At 42.1% G+C, this 23,417-nt stretch overlaps 1 protein-coding gene across 12 annotated transcripts in view; it reads left to right on the top strand.

The window, feature by feature from the left end:
• Window positions 1–23,417, top strand: part of ALG9 (ALG9 alpha-1,2-mannosyltransferase) — a 114,748-nt gene that overhangs the window by 80,399 nt on the left and 10,932 nt on the right. For 9 of the 12 annotated variants that reach the window (XM_086339159.1, XM_086339161.1, XM_086339164.1 and 6 more), the window contains one exon: window positions 4,526–4,656. In XM_086339159.1, the coding sequence (XP_086195285.1) occupies window positions 4,526–4,656 (131 nt within the window). Of the gene's footprint in view, window positions 1–4,525; window positions 4,657–12,757; window positions 17,540–23,417 lie in introns of those variants that run through there. The other 3 variants (XM_086339171.1, XM_086339170.1, XM_086339160.1) reach the window with 2 other exon arrangements.

The following is a 23,417-nucleotide window of genomic DNA, read 5'->3' as shown; positions in this document are numbered from 1 at the left end:
TCTATTGGCATTTTTATTGAGATTGCATTTAATCTCTCAATCAATTTACTTAGAATTCACATCTTTATAATAGTGAGTCTTTAACCTAGAAATAAGGTTTATCTTAAAGGTCTACTTTATGGTTTACTAAAATTTTTTGAGATAAAATTCATCATTTCAATTATTTTTGATTATCCAATTTACCATTTTAATCATTTTTAGGTATATAATTCAGTTGCATTAAGAACATCCATACTGTTATGCAGTCATTACCACTCTCTTATCTCCAGAACTTTTTCAGTGACTTTCAGTATGTTCATAGTGTTTCAGAGCATTTCATTGCCCCTCCCCCAACCCACTGCAGAAAAAATACCCATACCCATTAACTCCCCCAATGCTTAGCAACCACTAATCTGCTTTCTATCTTAATGTATTTGCCTCTTCTGGACATTTCTTATAAATGGAGTTACACAAGAATGGTCTTTTGTGTCTCTTTCACTTAATATAATGTTTTCAAGGTTCATCTTTGTTGTAGTATGTATCCTTTTTAAGAAAGTGATATACCACTGCATTTTAGACCACATTTTAATTATATGAATATACCACATTATAAATTCATCAGTTGATAGACACTTGTCAATAAAATTCTATAATTTTTAATGGAGGCCTTGCCCATATTTTGTTAGATTTATTTCAAGCCACATGTTTTCAAATCCTTGTGAATGGTACTTTTATAATATAATTTGAAAATATGTAATTTTTTCAGTATAATTTAATATGTTGTTTACTGCTGTTACGTAGGAATATATGATGTTGATTTTACATTCTATAAATAGTGTGAAGTTTGATAAACTCTCTTAATTCCAAACATTTTTCTGTTGACTCTTTTGGATTTTATGTATACCAATCATATCATTGTGATGAATTAATGAGTGTTTTTTCTTTTCGTTTCTTCTACCATTTGTTTTTTCCTTTCATCTTTTGCTGCTGACTAGAATCTCTAGTGAAGTGTTGAATAGAGTAATGATAACAAGTGGCCTGACTTATTCCTGCTTCCAAAGGAAAAGCTTTCAACCCTTCATCAAGGTTGAAATATGAGATTTGCTATAGATCTAATTGTATTTCAAATGGTCTTTATCTTAGCTGAAACCTGGCATTCTTGGACACCTCTTTTTTGGTTGTAATTTTTAAGCAACATTTAGATGAGGTCCTGAGAGTACTTTGCCTCTCATTCGGTCATTTTGGGCAGTTGATGTATGACATTGGCAGTCACACTGACCTGAGTCCAGTATGGCTCTACTGGGCTTCCCTGGTGGCTCAGACAGTAAAGAATCCACCTGCAATTAGGGAGACCTGGGTTCAACCCATAGGTTGGGAAGATCTCCTGGACGAGAGCATGGCAACCCACTCTAGTATCTTGCCTGGAGAATCCCCATGGACAGAGGAGCCTGGTGGGCTGCAGTCCCATGGGGTCACAAAGAGTCAGACACAACTGAAACAGCTAAATACCCACATGGCTCTACTGTAAACTTTTGTGATTTTGGTGAGGATTGTATATCTTTTTAGGGTGAGAACTTATTATTTGTTTATTTGTTATTTATTTCTATATCGTTAGCACTAACTTATTAATGCCTAGTATATTGTAGGGGCTTAATATAGATCTTGAAAAAAATGAAGTTATATAATTTGTCTCTGAGTCTTGGATTCCTCATTTATAAAATACAAATTAATAATTCCTCTATAGGCCTTTATATAATGATTTCAAAAATGATATGTGTAACATACTTGCATGTAAAAAAAACACTGAAAATTAGTAGTTTCCTTCCCTTGAGATATACTTTCCTTTAACTGACTACATTAGTAATTAAGAGGGTTCTGGGACTGATTTCTAATGTTGGGGATTGGGGGGGTTCCCCACAGTAACAACAATTCTCAGACACCATCTGGGCATCCTACAACTCAATGCAGCTCTCATGCTGTCTACCCAGAGACAGCATCAGACTCCACAGATTGAGGGCTTAGTCCTACAAGACTGCCCACTTCTCCTGCCTACATCAGATGCCAATCTCAAGCCCAGGTTGGTACCTGTTTCTGACTGGCTGGTGACAGACTGGGGCCATGACCCCCTTCTTGGACTTCAGGTACTGGTTGTAAGTCCAGGTTGTTCCTTGTAATTCTGATTGACTGGGTGTAAAGCAGAGTCTCCCACGACCCTCTCCTTGGGTTCGATTAATTTGCTAGAGTATCACACACAGAGAAACATTTTACTTACTAGAGAACTGGTTTGTTATAAAAGGGTATAATTCAGGAACAGCCAGATGGAAGAGGTGAATAGGGCAAGATAGGAGGGAAGAGTTCGGGTCTTCATGCTCTTTCCACGTTCAGCACCCTTCCCAAATCTCCTAGTGTTCACCAACCTGGAAGTTTTCTAAACCTGGGTTTTCAGGGTTTTATGGAAGCGTCCTGACACAGGAATGATTAATTAAATCACTGGCTGTCTCCAGCCCTTTACCCCTCCCCTGGTGATTGGAAAGACCAACATTCTATTCATATGGTTAGTTCATCTGGTGACCAGCATCCCTGCCATCTTTAGGGGATTTCCAAAAGTCACCCCATTAACCTAAGCTCAGTTGTGGTACATAGGGGCTACCTATGAATAACAAGACATTCCACTCACCATTATTGCTTTGAAGAGATATCAGGAACTGAGGATAAGAGTATAAACATTTTAACAAAAAAAAGCTCCCATTGCTCTTATTGCCTAGGAAATTACCAGGGTTTTAGGAGCTGCCAGTCAGAAACCTTGGAAAAAGACCCCCCAAGAATATTTATTATAAATCATGTCACAGTAATGTTCTCCATCTTTGGGCTTTTATTTAACATCATAGAAACTTGTGTATTATATGATTTTGAACTGTGGTTGATTTACAATATTGTACTAGTTTGGGGTATACTGGCTTCCCTGGTGACTCAGCTGGTAAAGAATCTGCCTGCAATGAGGGAGACCTGGATTTGATCCCTGGGTTGGGAAGATTCCCTGGAGAAGGGACTGGCTACCTACTCCAGTATTCTGGCCTGGAGCATTCTATGGACTGTATAGTCCATGGGGTCGCAAAGAGTCAGACATGACTGAGTGACTTCCACTTTGGGTATACAGCAGGTGATTCACACACAGACATACACACACATTCTTTTCAGAATCTTTCACATTATAGATTATTATAAGATACTGCATATAGTTCCCTATGCTATGCAATAAATCCTTGTTGTTTATCTTATATATAGTAGTGTGTACCTGTTAGTCACATTCTCCTAATTTATCCCTCTGCCACCCTTCTTCCCTTATAAACCATACATTTATTTTCTATGTCTGTGAGCCTATTTCTGGTTTGTAAATAAGTTCATTAGTATTCTTTAGATTCCACATGTAAATGATATCATATAATATTCATCTTTCTCTGACTTACTTCACTTGTGATAATCTCTGGGTCCATCCATATTGCTGCAAATGGCACTATTTCATTCTTATTTATGGTTGAATGATATACGACATCTTCTTTATCGCTTCATCTGTTGATGAACACTTAGGTGCTTCCATGTTTGGGCTGTTTTAAATAGTGTTGCTATGAACATTAGTGTGTGTGTATTGAATTTTTTTTAAGTCTACAGATTTTGATTATTATTATTATTAAAAAGGCTTAAAAATTTCTCCCCTGGCTTTGAGATGAGAGGAAGAATAGTTTGAGATGAACCATTTAACTGCAAAAGTATCCTACAGATTTTGTAGCATGTTCAGTTGAATTAATCAATTTTGTGAGAAGCACAGTACCAACATGGTTTTAAGTTAAATGCATTAATAATTTCTTATGAGTACGAGTGATCCTCTGATGTATCCGTATTGTGAGCAACTGGATGACTCTAGTTTTGCCAATAGTAGTATATACATTTCATAATCTCTACTCTTGCAGTCCTTGTATCTGCTTTACTGATCTTTTCTGCAGGGACAGTCCTTGTGTCTCTGTCAGTTCTGTTGAAGTTTGAAGGAAACAATGTGCATGATGTCTTTGAACTACTTATGAGGTATACGGTGACCCTGCTGGCTCTCTGTCAGCAGAGACGGGGCTTCTCACACATTAACATTTTTGTTTGATCAGGCCTCTCAATCTCTGAAACAAAAGGTGATAGTTTGGAAGGGAGCAGTAGTGAGCCACAAAAGAAAGTTTTTTGAGTAGGTTGTGGACTCTTGCTAGCTTCAGAAGTGTTTGTGAGACTAGACAGACTTCATGCCCAAACTGGAGTCAAAACTCCCAGAGCCTACATGTATATTTGGCTGGGTGAGTTGATGTCTCCTCCCTCCCCCAGGAGCCTAAATAATACCCTAACACCCAGCACTCTTATCTGAGCGAAGAGAGCACTGATAACATCTGAGGACTTTGATGTTTGTGCTTCTAAAACCCTGCCTGAATTCTTAGGGTTACAATTTATCTTTCTTACCCTGAAAGGACCTTTGCAATTCCTGATAAGAGTTCATCTTTCTCCATTGCAGATTGACATCAGTAAATGCCATTATTTAGTGGATTTGGACACCATGAGAGAAACACCCCGGGAGCCAAAATATTCATCCAATAGAGAAGAATGGATCAACTTGGCCTACAGACCATTCCTTGATGCTTCTAGGTATGTGGCTTTAATCCTAAGCAATGTACTAGGACTAATAAGGATGAAAGTTGGAATCTGGGATTGAATAACTTCCAGTCCTGGGCTAACTCTAGTATCCATTTTATTTTATCTGTGTCCAGTTCCCTGAGAAATCTAAAAGAGTGCTGTCCTTTTCTAGGCATCAGAACGCAAAGTATATTCTGGTATCATCCAAATAAAGAATCTATAAACAGATAGATCCACTGAAGAAGACACAAAATGTTTGACATTGAGTATTTTTGACAATAAACTTCAGCTTTCTTAACCAGAGTTTTCTAATACTGTTAGGAAGATTGACTATGTTCTTTGTGGAGCTAGAAATTCATATCGATTATTTTTGGCTCAGTCAGAGATGAGGCCAGGCCTTACTACATCTTAAGTAAAGAAACCAAATAGACTAGACCTTGACTAGCTCTTCAGAAAGGCCTCAGAATTCATGATAAGAGGGGAGTCAGGACGTTCAGGTAAAGCAGTAATGAATGGGAAAGAATTAGAAGGTATAGGTTGTCTGTGGGCCCAGGTCCAGGTAGACAGACAGTTGAAGTTCAAGGAGATTAAAGCTGAAGGAGCTCCAAGGAGGTCTCATAGGCAAAGCCCAGGATCCAAGAGGTCAAGTAAAAACCAAAGGGTGAAGGACTAGGTCTTGAGAGGCAGATTTGGAACTCAGAAACAGGGAAGAAAATATTTTCAGGAAGACAGAATGATCAGAACCTACTGATAAATAAGGTGAAGAATAACAACTGTCTATTGGATTGGACAGTTGATAAAAGCAATTTTGGTGGAGTGGTGGGGGCATAGAATTTGAGAGATTAGAGGGATTGAAGCAAAAATGGCAGGGAGAAATGCACCAAGATGGTGGAGTAGAGGGCATATGCTCAGCGCTTCTTACGAAAACACCAAAGTCATAACTAACTGCTAAACAATCACTGACAAAAAGAATCGCTGAAACCTACCAAAAAGATACCCTACAACCAAAGACAAGAAGAAGCCACAATGAGATGGCAGGAGGGGCACTATCACGATAAGCTCAAATCCCATAGACACCAGCTGGGCGACCTACAAACTGGAAAATAATTATACCATAGAAGTTCTCCCACAGAAGTGAACTTTCCAAGCCCCACATTGGACTGCCCAGCCCAGGGGTCTAGCAGCAGGAGGAGGAGCCCCCAGAGAATCTGACTTTGGAGACCAGTGGTATTTGAGCACAGAAATTCCACAGCACTGGGGGAAACAGAAACTCCCCTCTTGGAGGGCATACACAGGGTGTTATGGGCATCCAGATCCAGGGAAAAATGCAGGGACCTCATAAGAGACTGGGTCAGACTTACCTGCTAGTGTTGGAGGGTCTCCTATGGAGGCAGGGGATAGCTATGGCTCACTGGAGAGACGGACACTGGTGGCATGGGTCTGACAAGTGCTTATTGGCATGAGCCCTCTAGGAGGCTGCCATTTTCTAACTAAGACCCGGCCCCACCCAACAACCTGTAGGCTCCAGTGCTGGGACTTCTCGGGCCAGACAACCAACAGGGTGGGAACACAGCCCCATCCATCAGCAGACAGTCTGCTTAAAGTTGTCCTGAATAAACAGCTGCCTGATATAAACACACCCTCAGATATGGCCCTTCCCACCAGAGGGACAAGCCCCAGCTCCACCCACCAGTAGGCGGGTACCAGTCCCCCCAACTAGGAAACCTGCACAAGCCTCTTAAGACAGTCTCATCCACCAGAGGACTGACAGCAGAAACTAGATGAACTACAACCCTGCAGCCCATGGAATGGAAATCACAATCACAAAAAGTTAGACAAAGTGAGATGGTAGAGGAATATGTCCCAGATGAAGGAATAAGATAAAATCCCAAACAACTAAGTAAAGTGGAGATAGGCAATCTACCTGAAAAAGAATTTAAGAATAATGATAGTAAAGATGATCCAAGATCTTGGGAAAAGAATGGAGCCAAAGAGTGAGAAGATACAAGAAATGTTTAACTAAGACATAGAAGAACTAAAAAACAAACAGAGATGAACAATATACTAATTGAAATAAAGAATACACTAGAAGGAATCAGTAGCAGAATAATTGAGGCAGAAGAAGATCAGTGACCTAGAAGACAGAATGGTAGAAATCACTGCTGTGGAATAGAATAAAGAAAAAAGAATGAAAAGAAATGACAGTTTAAAAGACTTCTGGGATGACATTAAATATACCAACATTTGCACTATAGGGATCACAGAAGAAGAAGAGAAAGAGAACATATCTAAGAAAATATTTGAAGAGATAATATAATAACTGAAAACTTTCCTAACATGGGAAAGGAAACAGTTATCCAAGTCTAGAAAATGCAGAGAGGCCTAGGCAGGATAAACCCAAGGAAGAACACACTGAGACACATAGTGATCAAATTAGTAAACATTATAGACAAAGAAAAAGTATTAAAAGCAGCAAAGGAAGAGTACCAGATAATGCACAGGGGAACTCCCATAAGGTTATCAGCTGATTTCTCACCAGAAACTTTGCAAACCAGAAGGGAGTGGCAGGATATATTTAAAGTGATGAAAAGGAAGAACCAACAACCAAGAATACTCTACCCAGAAAGACTGTCAGATTTGATGGTGAAATCAAAAACTTTACAGACAAGCAAAAACTCAGAGAATTCAGCACCACCAAAACAGCTCTGCAACCAAGTCTAAAGGAACTTCTCTGGGGATAAAAAGGCCGCAACTAGAAACAAGAAAATTACAAATGGAAAAATTCACCAGTAAAGGCAAACAAACAGTAAAGGTAAGAAATCACCTGCACACAAATATGATATCAGACTGTGAGAAGAGGAGAGCTCAAATGCAGGATATTGGAAATGCATTTGGTATTCAAAGATGAGTAGGTTAAAACAGTATTGTTTATATATAGATTGCTCTAGCAAAGCCTTCTGGTAACTGCAAACTGAAAAGCTACAGTAGACACACACATGCACACACACACGCACACACGCACACACACAAAGGAATCAAAACACAACACTGAAAGTCAATCATCAAATCAAAGTGAGGGGAACAAAAGAAAGGAAGAAAAAAGACCTACAAAAACAAATCCAAAACAGTTAACAAAGTGGCACTAGGAACATAGATATTGATAATTACCTTAAGAGCTACCCCACACCCAAGCTCAGGGGCAGCAGCCGAGAGGAGCTACCCCACATCCAAGGTAAGGAGCAGTGGCTGCGCTTTATGGGAGCAGCCATGAAGAGATACCCCTCATCCAAGGTAAGAGAAACCCAAGTAAGATGGTAGGTGCTGAGAGAGCATCAGAGGGCAGACAGACTGAAACCACAATCACAGGCAACTAGCCAATCTGATCACACGGACCTCAGCTTGTCTAACTCAGTGAAACTAAGCCATGCCGTGTGGGGCCACCCAAGACAGAGGGGTCATGGTGGAGAGGTCTGACAGAATGTGGTCCACTGGAGAAGGGAATGGCAAACCACTTCAGTATTCTTGCCTTGAGAACTCCATGAACAGTATGAAAAGGCAAAAAGATAGGACACTGAAAGATGAACTCCCCAGGTGCCCAATATGCTACTGAAGATGCTGAAACTCCAATATTTTGGCCACTTGATACGAAGAGCTGACTCATTTGAAAAGACCCTGATGTTGGGGAAGATTGAAGGCAGGACGAGAAGGGGACAACAGAGGATGAGATGGTTAGATGGCATCACTGACTCAATGGACATGAGTTTGGGTAATCTGCAGAAGTTGGTGATGGACAGGGAGGCCTGGTGTGCCGTGGTTCATGGGGTCTCAGAGTTGGACACGACTGAGCGACTGAACTGAACTGAAACAGATTAAAGGCTCCAACCAAAAGACATAGACTGGCTGAATGGATGACGAAAACAAGTCCACATATATGCTGTCTACAAGAGACCCACTTCAGATCAAGGGACATGTACAGAACTGAAAGTGAGGGGATGGAAAAATGCATTCCATTAAAATGGAAATAAAAAAAAAGCTGGAGTAGCAATATCATAGCAGACAAAATAGACTTTAAAATAAAGATCTAGTACAAAAGACAAAGAAGAACCCTACATAGTGATCAAAGGATCAATCCAAGAAGCAGCAGCTATAACAGTTTTAACTATATATGCAAAACATAGGAACACCTCAATTTAAAGGCAGAAATTAATACTGTTTAGGTTGGTGCAAAAGTAACTGTGATTTTTGCATTGTTGAAATTTGCCATTTGATATTGGAATACATTATAAATAAATGTGGTTAAGTTATACATCATTTTAATGCACATTTCTTCATTTTTTTTTGCTAATGACTTAATACTTGCTGTTTATTTTATATTTATTTTAGACTATGGGTGTACTGTTAGACAAAAAGCAAATTTGGGTGATTTTCTTGAGTTCAAAATGGGTCATAAAGAAGCAGAGACAACTTGCAACATCAGCAACACGTTTAGCCCAGGAACTGTTAATGAACATCCAGTGCTGTGGTGGTTCAAGAACTTTTGCAAAGGAGATGAGAGCCTCGAAGATGAGGAGCTTAGTGGCTGGCCTTTACCAATCAGAAGCTGATAATGACACTTGAGAGCCATTATTGAAGCTAATGCTCTTACAACTACACGAGAAGTTGCCGAAGAACTCAGTGTCAACCATTCTATGGTCATTCGGCATTTGAAGCAAATTGAAAAGGGTGAAAAAGCTTGATAAGTGGGTGCCTCATGAACTGACTGGAAATCCAAAAAAATCATTGTTGTGAAGTGTCATCGTCATCTTTTTTTATTCTGTGCAACAACTGCAAACCATTTCTCGATCGAATTGTGACATGTGACAAAAAGTCGATTGTATATGACAACTGGTGATGACCAGCTCAGTGGCTGGACTGAGAAGAAGCTCCAAAGCACTTCCCCAAGACAAACTTGCACCAAAAAAGGTCATGGTCACTGTTTGGGGGTCTACTTTCTGTCTGATCCACTACAGCTTTCTGAATCCCAAGGAAGCCATTATATCTGAGAAGTATGCTCAGTAGATCAATGAGATACACCAAAAACTGCAACATCTCCAGCCACCATTTGTCAATAGAAAGGGCCAGTTCTTCTCCATGACAGTGCCTGACCACAGGTCACACAACCAGTGCTTCAAAAATTGAATGAATTTGGCTTCAAAGTTTTGCTTCATCCTCCATATTCACCTGACCTCTCACCAACTGGCATCTTGACAATTTTTTGCAGGGAGAATGCTTCTACAACCAACAGGATGCAGAAAATGTTTTCTAAGAGTTCATTAAATCCTGAAGAACAGATTTTTATGCTACAGGAAAAAGCAAACTTATTTCTCATTGGCAGAAATGTGTTGATTGTAATGGTTCCTATTTTGATTAATAAGTGTGTGTTTGAGCCTAGTTATTTAAAATTCACGATCCAAAACCGTGATTACGTTTGCACCAACCTAATAACAACCATAAAAGGAGAAATCAACAGTAACACAATAATAGTGCGGAACTTTTAACACCCACTTTCATTAATGGACCAGATGGACTTACTTGATATTTATAGAGCATTCCATCCAAAAGCAGCTGAATACACATTCTTCTCAAGTGCACACAGAATATTCTCCAGGGTTGATCACATTCTGGGCCACAAAACGAGCCTCAGTAAATTCAGGAAAATTGAAATCATGTCAGTCATCTTTTCCAACCACAACACTGTGAAATTAGAAATCAATTACAAGAAAAAAACTGTTAAAAACATAAGCACGTGAAGGCTAAACAATAGGCTAATAAACAACTGATGAATCACTGGAGAAATCAAAGAGGAAATCAGAGAATACCTAGAGACAAATGACCACGAAAACATAATGACCCAAAACCTATGGGATGCAGCAAAAGCAGTTCTCAGAGGGAAGTTTATAGTGATACAATCTTGCCTTGGGAAACAAGAATCTCAAACAACCTAACCTTACATCTAAAGCAACTAGAGAAAGAACAAAGCCCAAAGTTACTAGCAGGAAAGAAATCATAAAGATCAGAGCAGAAATAAATGAAACAGAGATGAAGAAAACAATAGAAAAGATCAATCATCATGTCCTTAAGTGAGTAAGGAGGGAGTGGGGGTAGGCATTGAAGGAGTGGGAGACCATGACAGATGATAGGATCATGACCTGATACTCAAAAACATTGTCAGAATCAGAACAGTAGTAGGAGGGAACTTGAAATTCCCTTTCAAGCAGCAGCAAAGGTATGAATTTCTCTGCATCATACATATTCTTTTGGTGCCTGACTTGTTATTTGATACAGTATTTGGAGAGCAGGTCACTGTCGTGGCTTCATTTTTGAGTTGAGGAAACTATGACGACATGAGATCTGGGCCTGAAAAGATCTGCAGCCCAGGAGGGTCAGTAGTTCCCTAACAGCCTTCCTGTTAACAAAGGGAAGCAATGGGTGACGGATACTGACTAGCAGTACCTTGGTCACAGAATGGGGCAAGGGAGTATTTTTGAAGCAACTTTTTTTTTTTTCCCTTTTGGTCTTAAAGGATTGGAGTGGGAAAAGTTCCTCATCTTCCCATTTCCCCTTTTGGTAGCACGTGGGCCCAGCAGCTGGTAGACATGAACTGAGAGCCTGTTTAAGGCAAAGAAGCCTGATGCTTGTACACTGCTCACCGGAGAACTGGAAATCTCCTGAGGGAAGAGCAGAAGGTGTTGGGCACCTTCTCACCTGCCTTGTGGCGAGCAGAGAGTGACAGAGGTGACCACACTGTCACTCAATGATGTGGCCGAGCATCGCTCCTCCAGGGCCCTCTGTTCAGCACTCTCCTCAGTTACTGGGAGCAGGGGACACATTGGGAGCCCATGAAACATGAGAGCCTTTCCCAGAGATACTATTTGCTGCTCCCCACTGAACATCTGCTTCCCTAAGCAGCTAGATTTTAAGGGCAGAAATAAGGCATAGTTTGACAGACATTTGTATGATAGGCTCAGTTTGATAGACATTCATTGGCCGTCTTCTGCATATAAGACTTTATAGACTGTGTGCAGACAAGACCACTGCCTTGGGAATTTATAGTTTACCTGGGGAGATGCACCGTAGTTCAGAGAGGTGCTACTGGGGCGTGAGAGGGTGGCGTTAGCTCCAAAAGGCTAGAATGGGTGAGACCAAGGAAGATTCCAAGAGGACATGGCATCTGAAGATTACACTGGCTCCGCTGTGGGAGGTGGACTGGAAGGCGGGATGGTAGGAGGCATTCAAACAAGCTGAGAGGCTATTCTGCTTGACTCGATGAGCCGTGACGAGGAAGTGAACTCAGCTGTAAAGGATGAACGGACTCAGGAGACACATTTTTGCAGAAAAGGATCAGGCCAGAGTTTGGATCCCAGAAGCCCACAATTTTCTCCAGTGGCCTTGATCAAGCGTTTAATATTTTCCTCTGCTCTATTAGAAATGCAGTGCTAGTCGCTGTTACGGTTTTCTTTCTCTAGCTAGGCTGCTCCCTGACCAGAAGCTTTCACACATTGAGCAGTGCTTGCCAGAGAGACAGGACCCTAAGCTTATCCCGCTGTACATCCTGTCTCTCCTCTTGGTCCCTGGTGCCGCTTCATTTAACATCGAGCACACGTCCAGTGGAGGTGGAGGAAAGGAGAAGACCCCTGGAGAATGCCTTCAGAGGTTTTCGATTTCCCATAAGTTGTACTCATTTCCCTAAACTGGCATTCTTTTCATGACCGTGTGCGGAGAAAAAAAAAAAGAAATCTGTTGGTTACAGATTTCTTGAAGATATGCAAAGCATAATGGAAGTTTATTTGAAAGTATGCGAAGTATAATGAAAAGAACAGGAGGTCAGAAGACATGTGCATTCAGTCCTGGTTACTTGCTGTTGTTCGTCTCTGTTCCCACACTTCCACATCAGTAAAACAGAGATAATATTTTATATATTTTATGGGAATGTTGGAAGGATTAAAGGAGAGCTGAAATACGAAAGTGTTTTTAAATTCTAAAGCATTATATAAATATCAGGCCTTCCTATTAATTAGCAGGCTGCCTGAAGCTCTGAAGTTATGCTGATTTTCTGTACATTTCTCTTCCTCAGCCATTCCTAGTATGTACTGACGCAACTGCAAAAACAGCAGGATCTTCCAGCGCCCTTTGCCACAGCAGTGTGTAACTGTCAGCATTGTGACATCTGATGTTGCTGACTTTGGGCCAGTTAAGTTGGGCTGTACTGTGGGAGGCGGTGTGCCTCAGAGATACCCCTCTGAGGTGGTGCATGAAATGCCCTTGAGAACTCGACCCTGGGATGTCTTTGAGCCTCTCAAATGGGGCTATTACATTTCCTCTGTCTTCATGAAACAATGGTTTTTGTATTTTAGCAATTTATGTAACAGGGAGGAGAATGGCACTATCCACATGTCATAGTCACTCATGTCTTAGACCCTAGATCAGGTGGGCTGCAGGCCTAGCTGTTATCTGGCTCTTCCTGAGGAAGGGTTTTCATGAGCCTGTGACATACCACCACATGATCTTTTTAGAAATGTAAGCAGGTTAGTTTCGCAAATGTTTTAAGTCCCTGAAATTTATTATTTTTAATTTTTGAAAAATCTGTGTATTTTTGGCCGTGCTGGGTCTTTGTTGCTGTGAGGGCTTTTCTCTAGTTGCGGCGAGCAGGGGCCGCTCTGCGGTTGCAGCGTGCAGGCGTCTCAGTGTAGTGGCTCCTCTTGTGGAGCACAGGCTCTCAGGCGCACAGGCTTCGGTAGTTGCGCACGTGGGCTCAGTAGTCGCAGCTCCCAGGCTCTAGAGCACCGGCTCAGTAGTGGTGGCACGTGGAACTTAGCTGCTCTGCGGCATGTGGGATCTCCCCAGACCAGGGATCAAACCCATGTCTCCTGCACTGGCAAGCAGATTCTTTACCACTGAGCCACCAGGGAAGCCCAAGCCCCTGAAATATAAATCTGCTTTCTTTAGAGTTCACTTTGAGATCATTTTTTTCCTTCCTTTATCCATCTCTCTGTCTTTCTAGCCATCTGACACCCACTTAATCAGCAGGTATTTTTGAACAGTGCCAGGAACTGTGATGGATCTTAAGTGTATATGACGGTGAACACAAACTCTCTGTCCTCTTGAGCCCTACAGCATAATGGGGAGGCTAGCATTAAACAAATAACCATCTAGATCAGTCTAGAATTACAGCCCTGTTAGGTACTTTAAGAGAAAAGTACAGGGTGCTCAGAGAGAAGGAGACGCCCCTGGAGTCTGCTTTTAAGTCATGAAGCCAGCTGGTTAAGCAGGTTTGGAAATCAGAAAATATTTATTGAAAAGCTATAATGTTCTTGTCACAGCACTAGATTATTTAGGGGTTATGAAAGAAGCAATTAGACACAGATTTTTACCTTTGAATAATTTACAACTTTTGTAGTTCCTTTTGTAAAATTTTGTAGGGATTCCCTGGTGGCCCAGATGGTGAAAAAACAAGAGTCTACCTGCAATGTGGGAGACCCGAGTTGGATCCCTGAGTCAAGAAGATTCCCCTGGAGAAGGAAATGGTAACCCACTCCAGTATTTTTGCCTGGAAAATCCTATGGACAGAGGAGCCTGGGAGGCTATAGTCCATGGGGTTGCAAAGAGTCGGACACAACTGAGGGACTTCACTTTCGCTCTTTGTAGTCACACATAAACACCTTGAAAATAGGACTAAGACCATGTGAAAGTGTTAGTCGCTCAGTTGTGTCTGACTCTTTGTGACCCCATGGACTGTAGCCCCCCAGGCTCCTCTGGCTATGGGATTCTCCAGGCAAGAATACTGGAGTGGGTAGTCATTCTCTTCTCCAGGGGATCTTCCTGACCCAAAGATCGAACCTGGGTCTCCTGCACTGCAGGCAGATTCTTTACCATCTGAGCCGCCAGAGAAGACATTAAGACCATAGAAGGTGCTGGGTGGTGTGCTAAAACTTCAGAGAAAGGAGAGCTCTGTGGAGGTTAGAGTGTACCCTGGAGAAGGTGGTGCTTAGCCGAAGTGTACAAGAAAAAGGATTTGTATTCGTGGTAAAGAGGGCAGAATCATATCTGTAATTCAAGAAGAAGGAATCATGAACACAAGTAGAAAAAGTAAAAGAAGCCTGTTAAAAGAGGGGACCCGAGGGTCCATAGAGGAAAGCTTAATTTACCTCTTTGATTTAAATTTGCTTTTAGTTAGAGTGATCTGTAATATAGTATCCAAATGAGAACACTTTTGAAAGTAAAAGGGACCCTGCCCTGGGTCCCTGGGTGAGTTGAGATAGCTGGTCATCCTGTCGTAATGTGACTGGAATACAAGAGCTTATCCCAGAAAGCAGGACTGGAGAGCGGAGCACGTGGTTACAGTCAGTCCATGTCTAGCATCAGGTTTGCCCATAGGTCACTTATTTGATTTAATTTTCAGACGTTGCTTGGTGCCATAGCCTGGATTGGGCCTTAGCTGTCTGAAAGGAAAGCGGTGAGGCTAGTTTGAAGACAGTACCAGCACATAGAAAAATCATACTCTTGAGTGTGTGCCAGGGGAGACTCAACCCCCGGGGAAGCAACCTAAAATTATTAGGACAGTGCTGTGACTGGTGCAAATTTAGGAATTCTAAATATCTATGAATATGTGAAGAGGCGTGTTTTCTGCTGAAATTGTTGGAAGATAAGCAGAGTTTCCTGTTGGACTGTTGGAGAAGGACTCAGAAAGAGGGCTGAACATTGTAAACCTGTCTGGGAGAATGGCCGCCCAGATGCCCACCCATGCTCTTCCAATAAGACTTCTTTGCTTTATCAGAGGACTGGAGAGGCCAGACCACAGTAGATCTTCTTATGTCTAGAAGATCCAGACATAAGATTTTTATTTTTTTTTTAATTTTACTTGGAGCATAATGACTTTACAGTTGTGAGGGTTTTTGCCATATAGCAGTATGAATTAGTCATGGGTATACAAGTGTCCCCTCCATCAGGCACAAGATCTTGATAACCATTTTCTAGTCTCCTCCCACGCATGACTGGTACCAGAGCTGCAACTTCCTCTACCTAAGTTTGCTGTGTCTGTGTCTGGCTAATATTAGCTTTTATCAAACTTCCAAGATATGGGGGCTAAACTCGTTGACATATCACTTTTTAAACCAGACACATTTGTCACCCTTTGGACATCTCATATTACATACTTTCTAAAATGAGCGGATTTTTTTGTTTTCTTTCTTTCTTTGAAGCATGATATAATGGCTACTTGTATAAAATAGTTGGACAAGTGGGTGGATGTAATGGTTACTCTGAGATTCCCCAGGGAGGAGTGAAGGGAGACTGTTGCAATAACTCAGCTGGATGGTGGGTTCCTTTCTAAGGGTGGTGAGAGTGTTTGGCTGAGGGAGTCTGGTGGGGAATGCCTCTCCAGGATGTTGGAGTTGGCCTGCTGAGCAGCAGAGCCTGTTTGTAGCTTTAGAAACAAGTCGGGAGGCCCAGCCACTGCTTTGCAGCCATTTCCCACCCACTTTTTCCTCCTTCGTTGTAGGTCCCTTCTGTTTTGCTGTCTTTGCCTTCACCTTTGATTTTTGGATTGTGATATTTTATTCTTCCCCGTTTTGGAACCTATTGGCCTCATCCAGCTGAATTTTAGGCTTGCCTGACAAGGGATGTGAGATAATTTGGGGACACTTAGTAGGGCAGGATTTCAAAGCCCTGCCCAATGTATCATTACAGGTAGATGCAAGCGAAGAGTTAAACATAATATCTTCAGCTGGTGTGGTAGGGGAGGGGCCTTTACACTCATCAGTGGATTTCTGTAGAGCCAGGTGGGGGTTGTGGCGATAGCACCTGATGCTTGTGTTCTTTCAGTGTCCAGCACAGGATCCTCGTGGAAGTTTTCAGCTGAGACTATTACTTTCCTTTTAGCATCCAGAAAGTGAATCCAGCAGCTGTGAGGCCATGGTGCTGAATCCAGTTTGGTTCTGTGTCATTGTCTCGTGGATAGCAGGCATCATGTCCCAACTCTAACCCCAGCACAAGCAGAACTGTTTCCAAAAGATAAGACGACCATTGGAAGATCACTGTAAAGTGAAAACTAATTGTAAACTCTTGTCCCAGTTATTGCTGCATCCCAAACTTAATGGTATCAAAAGGCAGCAGTAATTTGTTATTGTTTTATCTCATGGTTCTGGGGACTCACTGGGCTCAGTGGGCCATTCCAAGCTTCTCAGTGTTCTTACGCATTGGCCATCAGATGGTGGTTGGCACTGGGGCATTTCAAAGGCTTTGCGTGTGTGTGTGCTTATTAAGTTGCTTCAGTCGTGTCCAACTCTGTGTGACCCTATGGACTGCAGCCTGCCAGGCAACTCTGTTCATGGGATTCTTCAGGCAAGAATACTGAAGTGAGTTGTCATGCCCTCCTCCAGGGGATCTTCCCAACCCAGGGATCAAACTTGCGTCTCTTAAGTCTCCTTCATTGGCAGGCGGGTTCTTTACCACTGGCAGCACCTGGGAAGCCCCTTAAGGGCTTTCCTACACATCTGACAGGGAATGCTGGCTACTGGTTAGCCCCCAGCTGGGACTCTTGGCTGAAACACCTAACGTGGCTTCTCCATGTGGCCTGTGCTTCCTCATAGCATGGTGGCTGTTACCAGGAGCTAGAATCTCAAGAGCAGTGTAGCTTTTATGACCTAGCCTTGGAATTCACACAGCATCACTCCCACCTCATTCTTTTCATTGAAAGGAAGCCAGTCTAATAGCCCATGGTCAAGGGGAGAGGAATTAGATTTCCCCTGTTGATGGGAAGATTGTCAAAGAATTTATGGACATGTTTTTAAAACATCACTACTCTTTTGATGCTATTCTTCATCCAAATTAGACACTTTTTGGAAAAAAAAAACAAAAACCTTTTTTGAAGGCGATTTCTTGCAGAAGAGACATATGGCACCCAAAATAGTCCAGCAGGCTGTTCCCATCTGCAGCTTCTTGCTACCCAGGTGGAAAGGGAGACTGCACCCCCTGGCAGAGTTTGGCTCCAGGCCAGCGGTTGGACATGCTTCACGTGGTGTTCAGATCCTTTCAGTGGAATCGGTTCTCCCTCCTAACCCGTGATGAAGTGCTCCTGTCTGTTCCCCGCACGTCAGTCACAGCATTGCCTTCAGCTCCTTTGTCTTTGCCAAGAATACTGAGAAACTGTAAGGGAAAAGCCGTCAGAGTTTTTGTACTTTTGTAATTCCTTAACTCCTCGTTGTTCTCTTATGCTTTCTCTTTTTTTTACCAGTCTGGGGCTGTCCCTATTTCCTTCTCCCCAGATGGTTTCCTTAGACCCTTCGCCCGGCATCACTACTACCTCAGGCTAGATTTGGCTTCAGAACACACTCTGTTTGCCCATTGTACTCTTGACTGCTTAATCATTGTCTACTGACACTTGCAGGAGAATAAACCCTTTTCTTTTTTTCCCGAAGCTCGGAGGGTCTACTTTGCCTTGTTGTGAAGTTAGTTCTCTGGAGACAGACTGTCTGAGCCTCATGTCCATGATGCAAGAGCCTCTCAGGCTTGAAGCATGCATATGTACAGTGTCTTAGAACTGCACCACTTTCTGCTAGCTTAGGCCAGGCAACTGGCATCATCAGAGACATGTATTCTCAGTTTCTTGAGAGTTAGAACATCTCTTGTTGACTCTCACAACTCCTAGCACATATTAGGGTCTTAGAAAATATTTATCAATTATCTGACATTGCATAAAGGGAAACGATGAAATAGAATTTCTTCAGAAGCTTCTCATGCCCTTGTGTGTGCTTGTGTGCTTAGTCACTCAGTCGTGTCCGACTCTTGCGACCCATGGACTGTACCCTGCCAGGCTCCTCTGTCCATGGGATTCTCCAGGCAAGAAAAATGGAGTGGATTGCCAGTTCCTTCTCCATCTCATGCCCTTATTTGGTAAAATAAAGATCGATGAGTAGCTGATTGGCTTCTATTTCCTATCTGCTGGAGTGCTCCTTCTTAAGAACCAGGCTCCACCCCTTAAGAAAATCCATAGACTGTGTGCAGAGAGGAGCCCGCACGAAGGAGTCCTCAGGCCTGTAGCATTAGCTGAACTCGCAGCCCACGGCTGGCCATAAGCATTCCAGACAAAGCCCAGTGAAACAGAAAGCCCATCAGTCAGCCACAGATTTGAGAGAAATAATAGATGGCTTTTTTTTTTTTAAGCTGGAAAAAAAAAAAAAAAAAGATTGTTGAGTTATTTCAGAGTATACTCATTATTTCCCCTCTGTAAAACTTGCCAGAACCGTCAGCCGGCTGTGGCCTCCAGTGCCGCTTACTGTTTGTCACAGAGAAGTAGCTCAGACGAGGGTCCAGAGAGTAGGGGCAGACCCCTTCCTGAACACCATTCAGTGTCTTCTGCACAGTGGATGGAGCACGTGGTACCTTAACATCTCAGGAGCTATCAGATGGGAAAGGGCCGCTCACGAGCTTTTCTCCAGCAAACTTAATGGGACTGAAGGTCAGAAAATGACCGCTTGCTTAATACCAATTCTTTCTCAATCCCCTCATGCTGAATATTGGTGAAAGGTGACTGGTCAAGAGGTTATACTGTCCAGAGGTTATACTGATTGGCCAAGGCCGCACGTCAGTGAAATGATCCACCCCGTACACGTGTCTCACAGTGACATGATCCCCGTTTGTGCCTCAGCAAGCTTCCAGGTCGTTACCCAGTGTGGATTTGGAGGTCGCTGCTGAAGAGCCAAAACCGTGAATGTGTTCATTGAATGTTCAGGGTCTGTGGACATGCCCTCTGAAAACAGGGTCATTCTGGTCACATGGGTAATGACGATTTAGCAGATTTTGTGTAAACTGAAACCCGAAGAGGTTTCTTGACCTTTTGCATGAACATTCTCTTTGCTAGGTAGGAAATGGCAGGGCGCAAGTAGTCCTGTGTCTCTGGGGTACAGAATGAGAGGCTGGAGGGGGTCACAGACGAGGCCATAAAGGAAGTAGGAACCAGAAGATGACATGAATGTCATGTCATAATGGATTTGAGCGCTTTTCTCCTCTTTATCAGAGTCTTGCACATTCTCCATGGTCTTGTCTCTTGTCTCTCCTCTTCCTGTCCTTCCAGTCGCTGTCGGTTCCCCCAGCTATTATTTTACTGACATTTAGGCCATTTGTGTTGTACAGTTTGTGTCCCACAGGTATCTCTCATCTAGTTTATATCATATTTTGTTTTATAAACCCTGGATATGTGAAGCCTCCTTCCCACCCAAAAAAAGATTAAAACTTTTTAGGAAAGAAAAGAATACCCTCTCTTTTGATATGGACGCCCTCTGCATCTCCCTTGGGCGCTAACATCCCACCACAGCTTCCCATTCCCCGTGTGCGCTCCAAAGACTCCCACTTTGCTCCGCCCTGCCCAGTGGCTTTAGGACTGAATTGTTTGGGAAGAGAAGAGGAAGAGCCTCACATTATTTTTTCCTTAATATATATACATATTTTATTGACGTATAGTTGACTTAACGGTGTTTCAGGTGCACAGCAAGCTGATTCAGTTATACAGATACACATATGTGATTTTTGAAATTCTTTTCCATTACCGTTTATTACAAGATATAACTGCAGTTCCCTGTGCCATACAGTTAACCTTTGTTGCTTGTTGCATATCTATTTTTTTTAAAGTAGAAGTCTTGCATTCTATTCATTACTAAGTCAAGCCAGTGGAATCAAAATGTCATAAATTTTTTAATTAGGCAAAAATTCATAAGTTTTCTAGAATATATATATTACACATTCTCTCTCTATATATATATATATATGTATACAAAAGCTTTTCTACAACACTCGGTAAAGGCTTGAGAAAGAACAGCAAAAAAGAAAAGGAGAGATGGAGAAATTGGAAAATATAAACTAAATAAAATGAGAGCACTGACTATGAAATGGAAAAAGTGAAACAAACTAGATAAAAGTAAAAGATCATCAGATAGTCCAGCTGCTTTTAGACATGGCTGCTCATTAGAAACATATCTGGAGCTTTAGAGTGAAAAAGCAATACCTGGGCATTTGTGTTTTTCAAAAAACTCCAAGATAATTCTGATACACATCTGGATTTTGAAAAGCAATTACAGGTTTTCTATTAAATGGTAGTTTTGGTAATATAGAATTCTGTTTTTTTCTGTTGACCAATCATGATGCAGTGGTATTGAGAAATACTTACATAATCACAATAGTAAAGGATGTTTATCAGCCTTTTCACAATCAATAACCAGAGAAAAAATAAAAGAATTATATTTACAAACCATAATGGGAACGTAATTAACCTAACAATATAGAATAATTACATACAGTTTGGGGGGGGGGTCAAGCAGAGTAATATGGTAAGTAGAAGTGCATACATGTACATGTTTTCAAATGCCCAGCCAGTCTATGTCTTTTGGTTGGGGCATTTAATCCATTTACATGTAAGATAATTATCCATATATATGATCCTTTTATCACTTTCTTATTTGTTTTGGGTTTATTTTCTGTAGGTCTTTTCCTTCTCGTTTCCTGCCTTAAGAAGTTCCTTTAGCATTTGTGGTAAAGCTGGTTTGATGGTGCTGAATTCTCTTAGCTTTTGATTGCTGGAAAGCTTTTGATTTCTCCATCAAATGTGAAGGACAGTCTTGCTAGGTAGAGTATTCTTGGTTGTAGGTTCTTCACTTTCACCACTTTAAATACATTATGCCATTCTCTTCTGGCTTGTAGAGTTTCTATTGAGAAATCAGCTGACAGCCTGATGGGCGTTCCCTTGTATGCTATTTGTCATTTTTCCCCTGTTGCTTTTAATATTTTATCTCTGTCTTTAATTTTTGTCAGTTTGATTACTGTGTGTCTCGGTGTGTTCCTCCTTGGGTTTATCCTTCCTGGGACTCTGTGCTTCTTGGACTTGACTATTTCCTTTCCCCTGTTCAGGAAGTTGTTCAGCTATTATCTCTGCAAATATTTTCTCAGGTCCTTTCTCTCTCTCTTTTCCTTCTGGGACCCCTATAATGCAAATGTTGGGTGTGTTCAATGTTGTCCCAGAGGTCTCTTAGACTGTCTTCATTTCTTTTCATTCTTTTTTCTATATTCTGTTCTGTGGCAATGATTTCCACCATTCTGTCCTCCAGGTCATTTGTCCGTCCTTCTGCCTCAGTTATTCTGCTATTAATTCTTTCTAGTGTATTATTCATCTCTGTTTGTTTGTTCTTTAGTTCTTCCAGGTCTTTGGTAAACATTTCTTGCATCTTCTCAATCTTCGCCTCCACTCTTTTCCCAAGATCCTAGATCATCTTCAGTATCATTATTCTAAATTATTTTTCTGGAAAGTTGCCTATCTCCACTTCATTTAGTTGTTTTTCTGGGATTTTATCTTGTCCTTTTATCTGGGACATAACTTTCTGCTTTTTCACTGTGATTATTGTTGCTGTTCAAGCATTCAGTCATGTCCGACTCTTTGTGACCCCATAGACCAGCATGCCAGGCTTCCCTCTCCTTCACCGTCTCTTGTAGCTTGGTCAAACTCATGTCTTTTGAGTTGGTGATGCCATCCAACCATCTCATCCTCTGTCGTCCCATTCTCCTCCTGCCTTCAGTCTTTCCCAGCATCAGAGTCTTTTCTAATGAGTCAGTTCTTCACATCAGGTGGCCAAAGTATTGGAGCTTCATTGTGATTAACTTTCTGTAATATGATTTTTGTTTTAGCTGCTGTGAGACTGTGCTTCGTGCTTCTTCTGTCTGCCCTCTGATGGCTGAGGCTGAGAGGCTTGTGTTATCTTCTTGATGGGAGAGACTGGCAATGGGAAAAACTGGGTCTTGCTCTGGTGGGCAGGACCTTGCTCAGTAAAGCTCTAATCTATTTATCTGCTGATGGCTGGGGTTGCACTCCCTCCCTGGCAGTTGTTTGGTCTGAGGCAACCCAGCCCTGGGGTCTACAGGCTCTGTGGTCGGGTTAATGGCAACCTCCAAGAGGGCTAATGCCAAGGGGGACCTTGTAGGGCTGCTGTTGCCAGTGCCCCTGTCCCTGTGGCGAGCCCCTGCCAATCCATGCCCCCACAGGATGCCCTCCAACACTAGTAGGTAGTTTTGTTCAGTCTCCTGTGGGGTCAGTGCTCCTTTCCTCTGGGACTTGGTGTATGCAAGATTTTATTTGTGCCCTGCAAGCCTGGAGTCTGATTTCCCCAGTCCTGTGGAAGTCCTATAATCAAGTCCTGCTGGCCTTCAAGTTCAGATTCCCTGGGGATTCCCAGTCCCCTTGTCAGATCCCCAGGCTGGGAAGACTGACATGGGATTGAGAACCTTCACAACGTGGGAGAACTTCTTTGGTATTTATTGTTCTCCAGTTTGTGGGTCACCACCCAGCAGGTATGGGGTTTGGTTTTATTGTGATTGTGCCCCTCCTACCATCTTTCAGCAGCTTCTTTGTCTTTCGTAGTGGGATGTCTTTTTCTGTTGGGTTCCAGCATCCTCCTGTCAATGGTTGTTCAACAGCTAGTTGTGATTTTGGTGCTCTCTCAGGAGATGAACACATGTCCTTCTCCTTGGCCATCTTGAACCGGAAGCCTAATGAGCCTGTTCTAAAAGCTGCAGTACAGCAGTTGGTCAGAGTAAGTTCTGTCTTCAAGGGCCTGGCATTCCAGGGAAACATTAACATACATGTTTCTCTACTTTGGAAAATAGGTAAGTGTTACCTCTATCTTTCCAGTAGTTAAGTATGGATGTGAGAGTTGGACTGTGAAGAAAGCTGAGCACCAAAGAATTGATGCTTTTGA

Source organism: Bos grunniens, chromosome 15 (assembly GCF_055505025.1).
Source record: "Bos grunniens cultivar Pamir isolate PY7600 chromosome 15, Bosgru_T2T1.0, whole genome shotgun sequence".
Taxonomy (NCBI): Eukaryota; Metazoa; Chordata; class Mammalia; order Artiodactyla; family Bovidae; genus Bos; species Bos grunniens.
The sequence above is the reverse complement of the archived record's forward strand: the minus strand, read 5'-3'. Positions and strand labels throughout refer to the sequence as shown.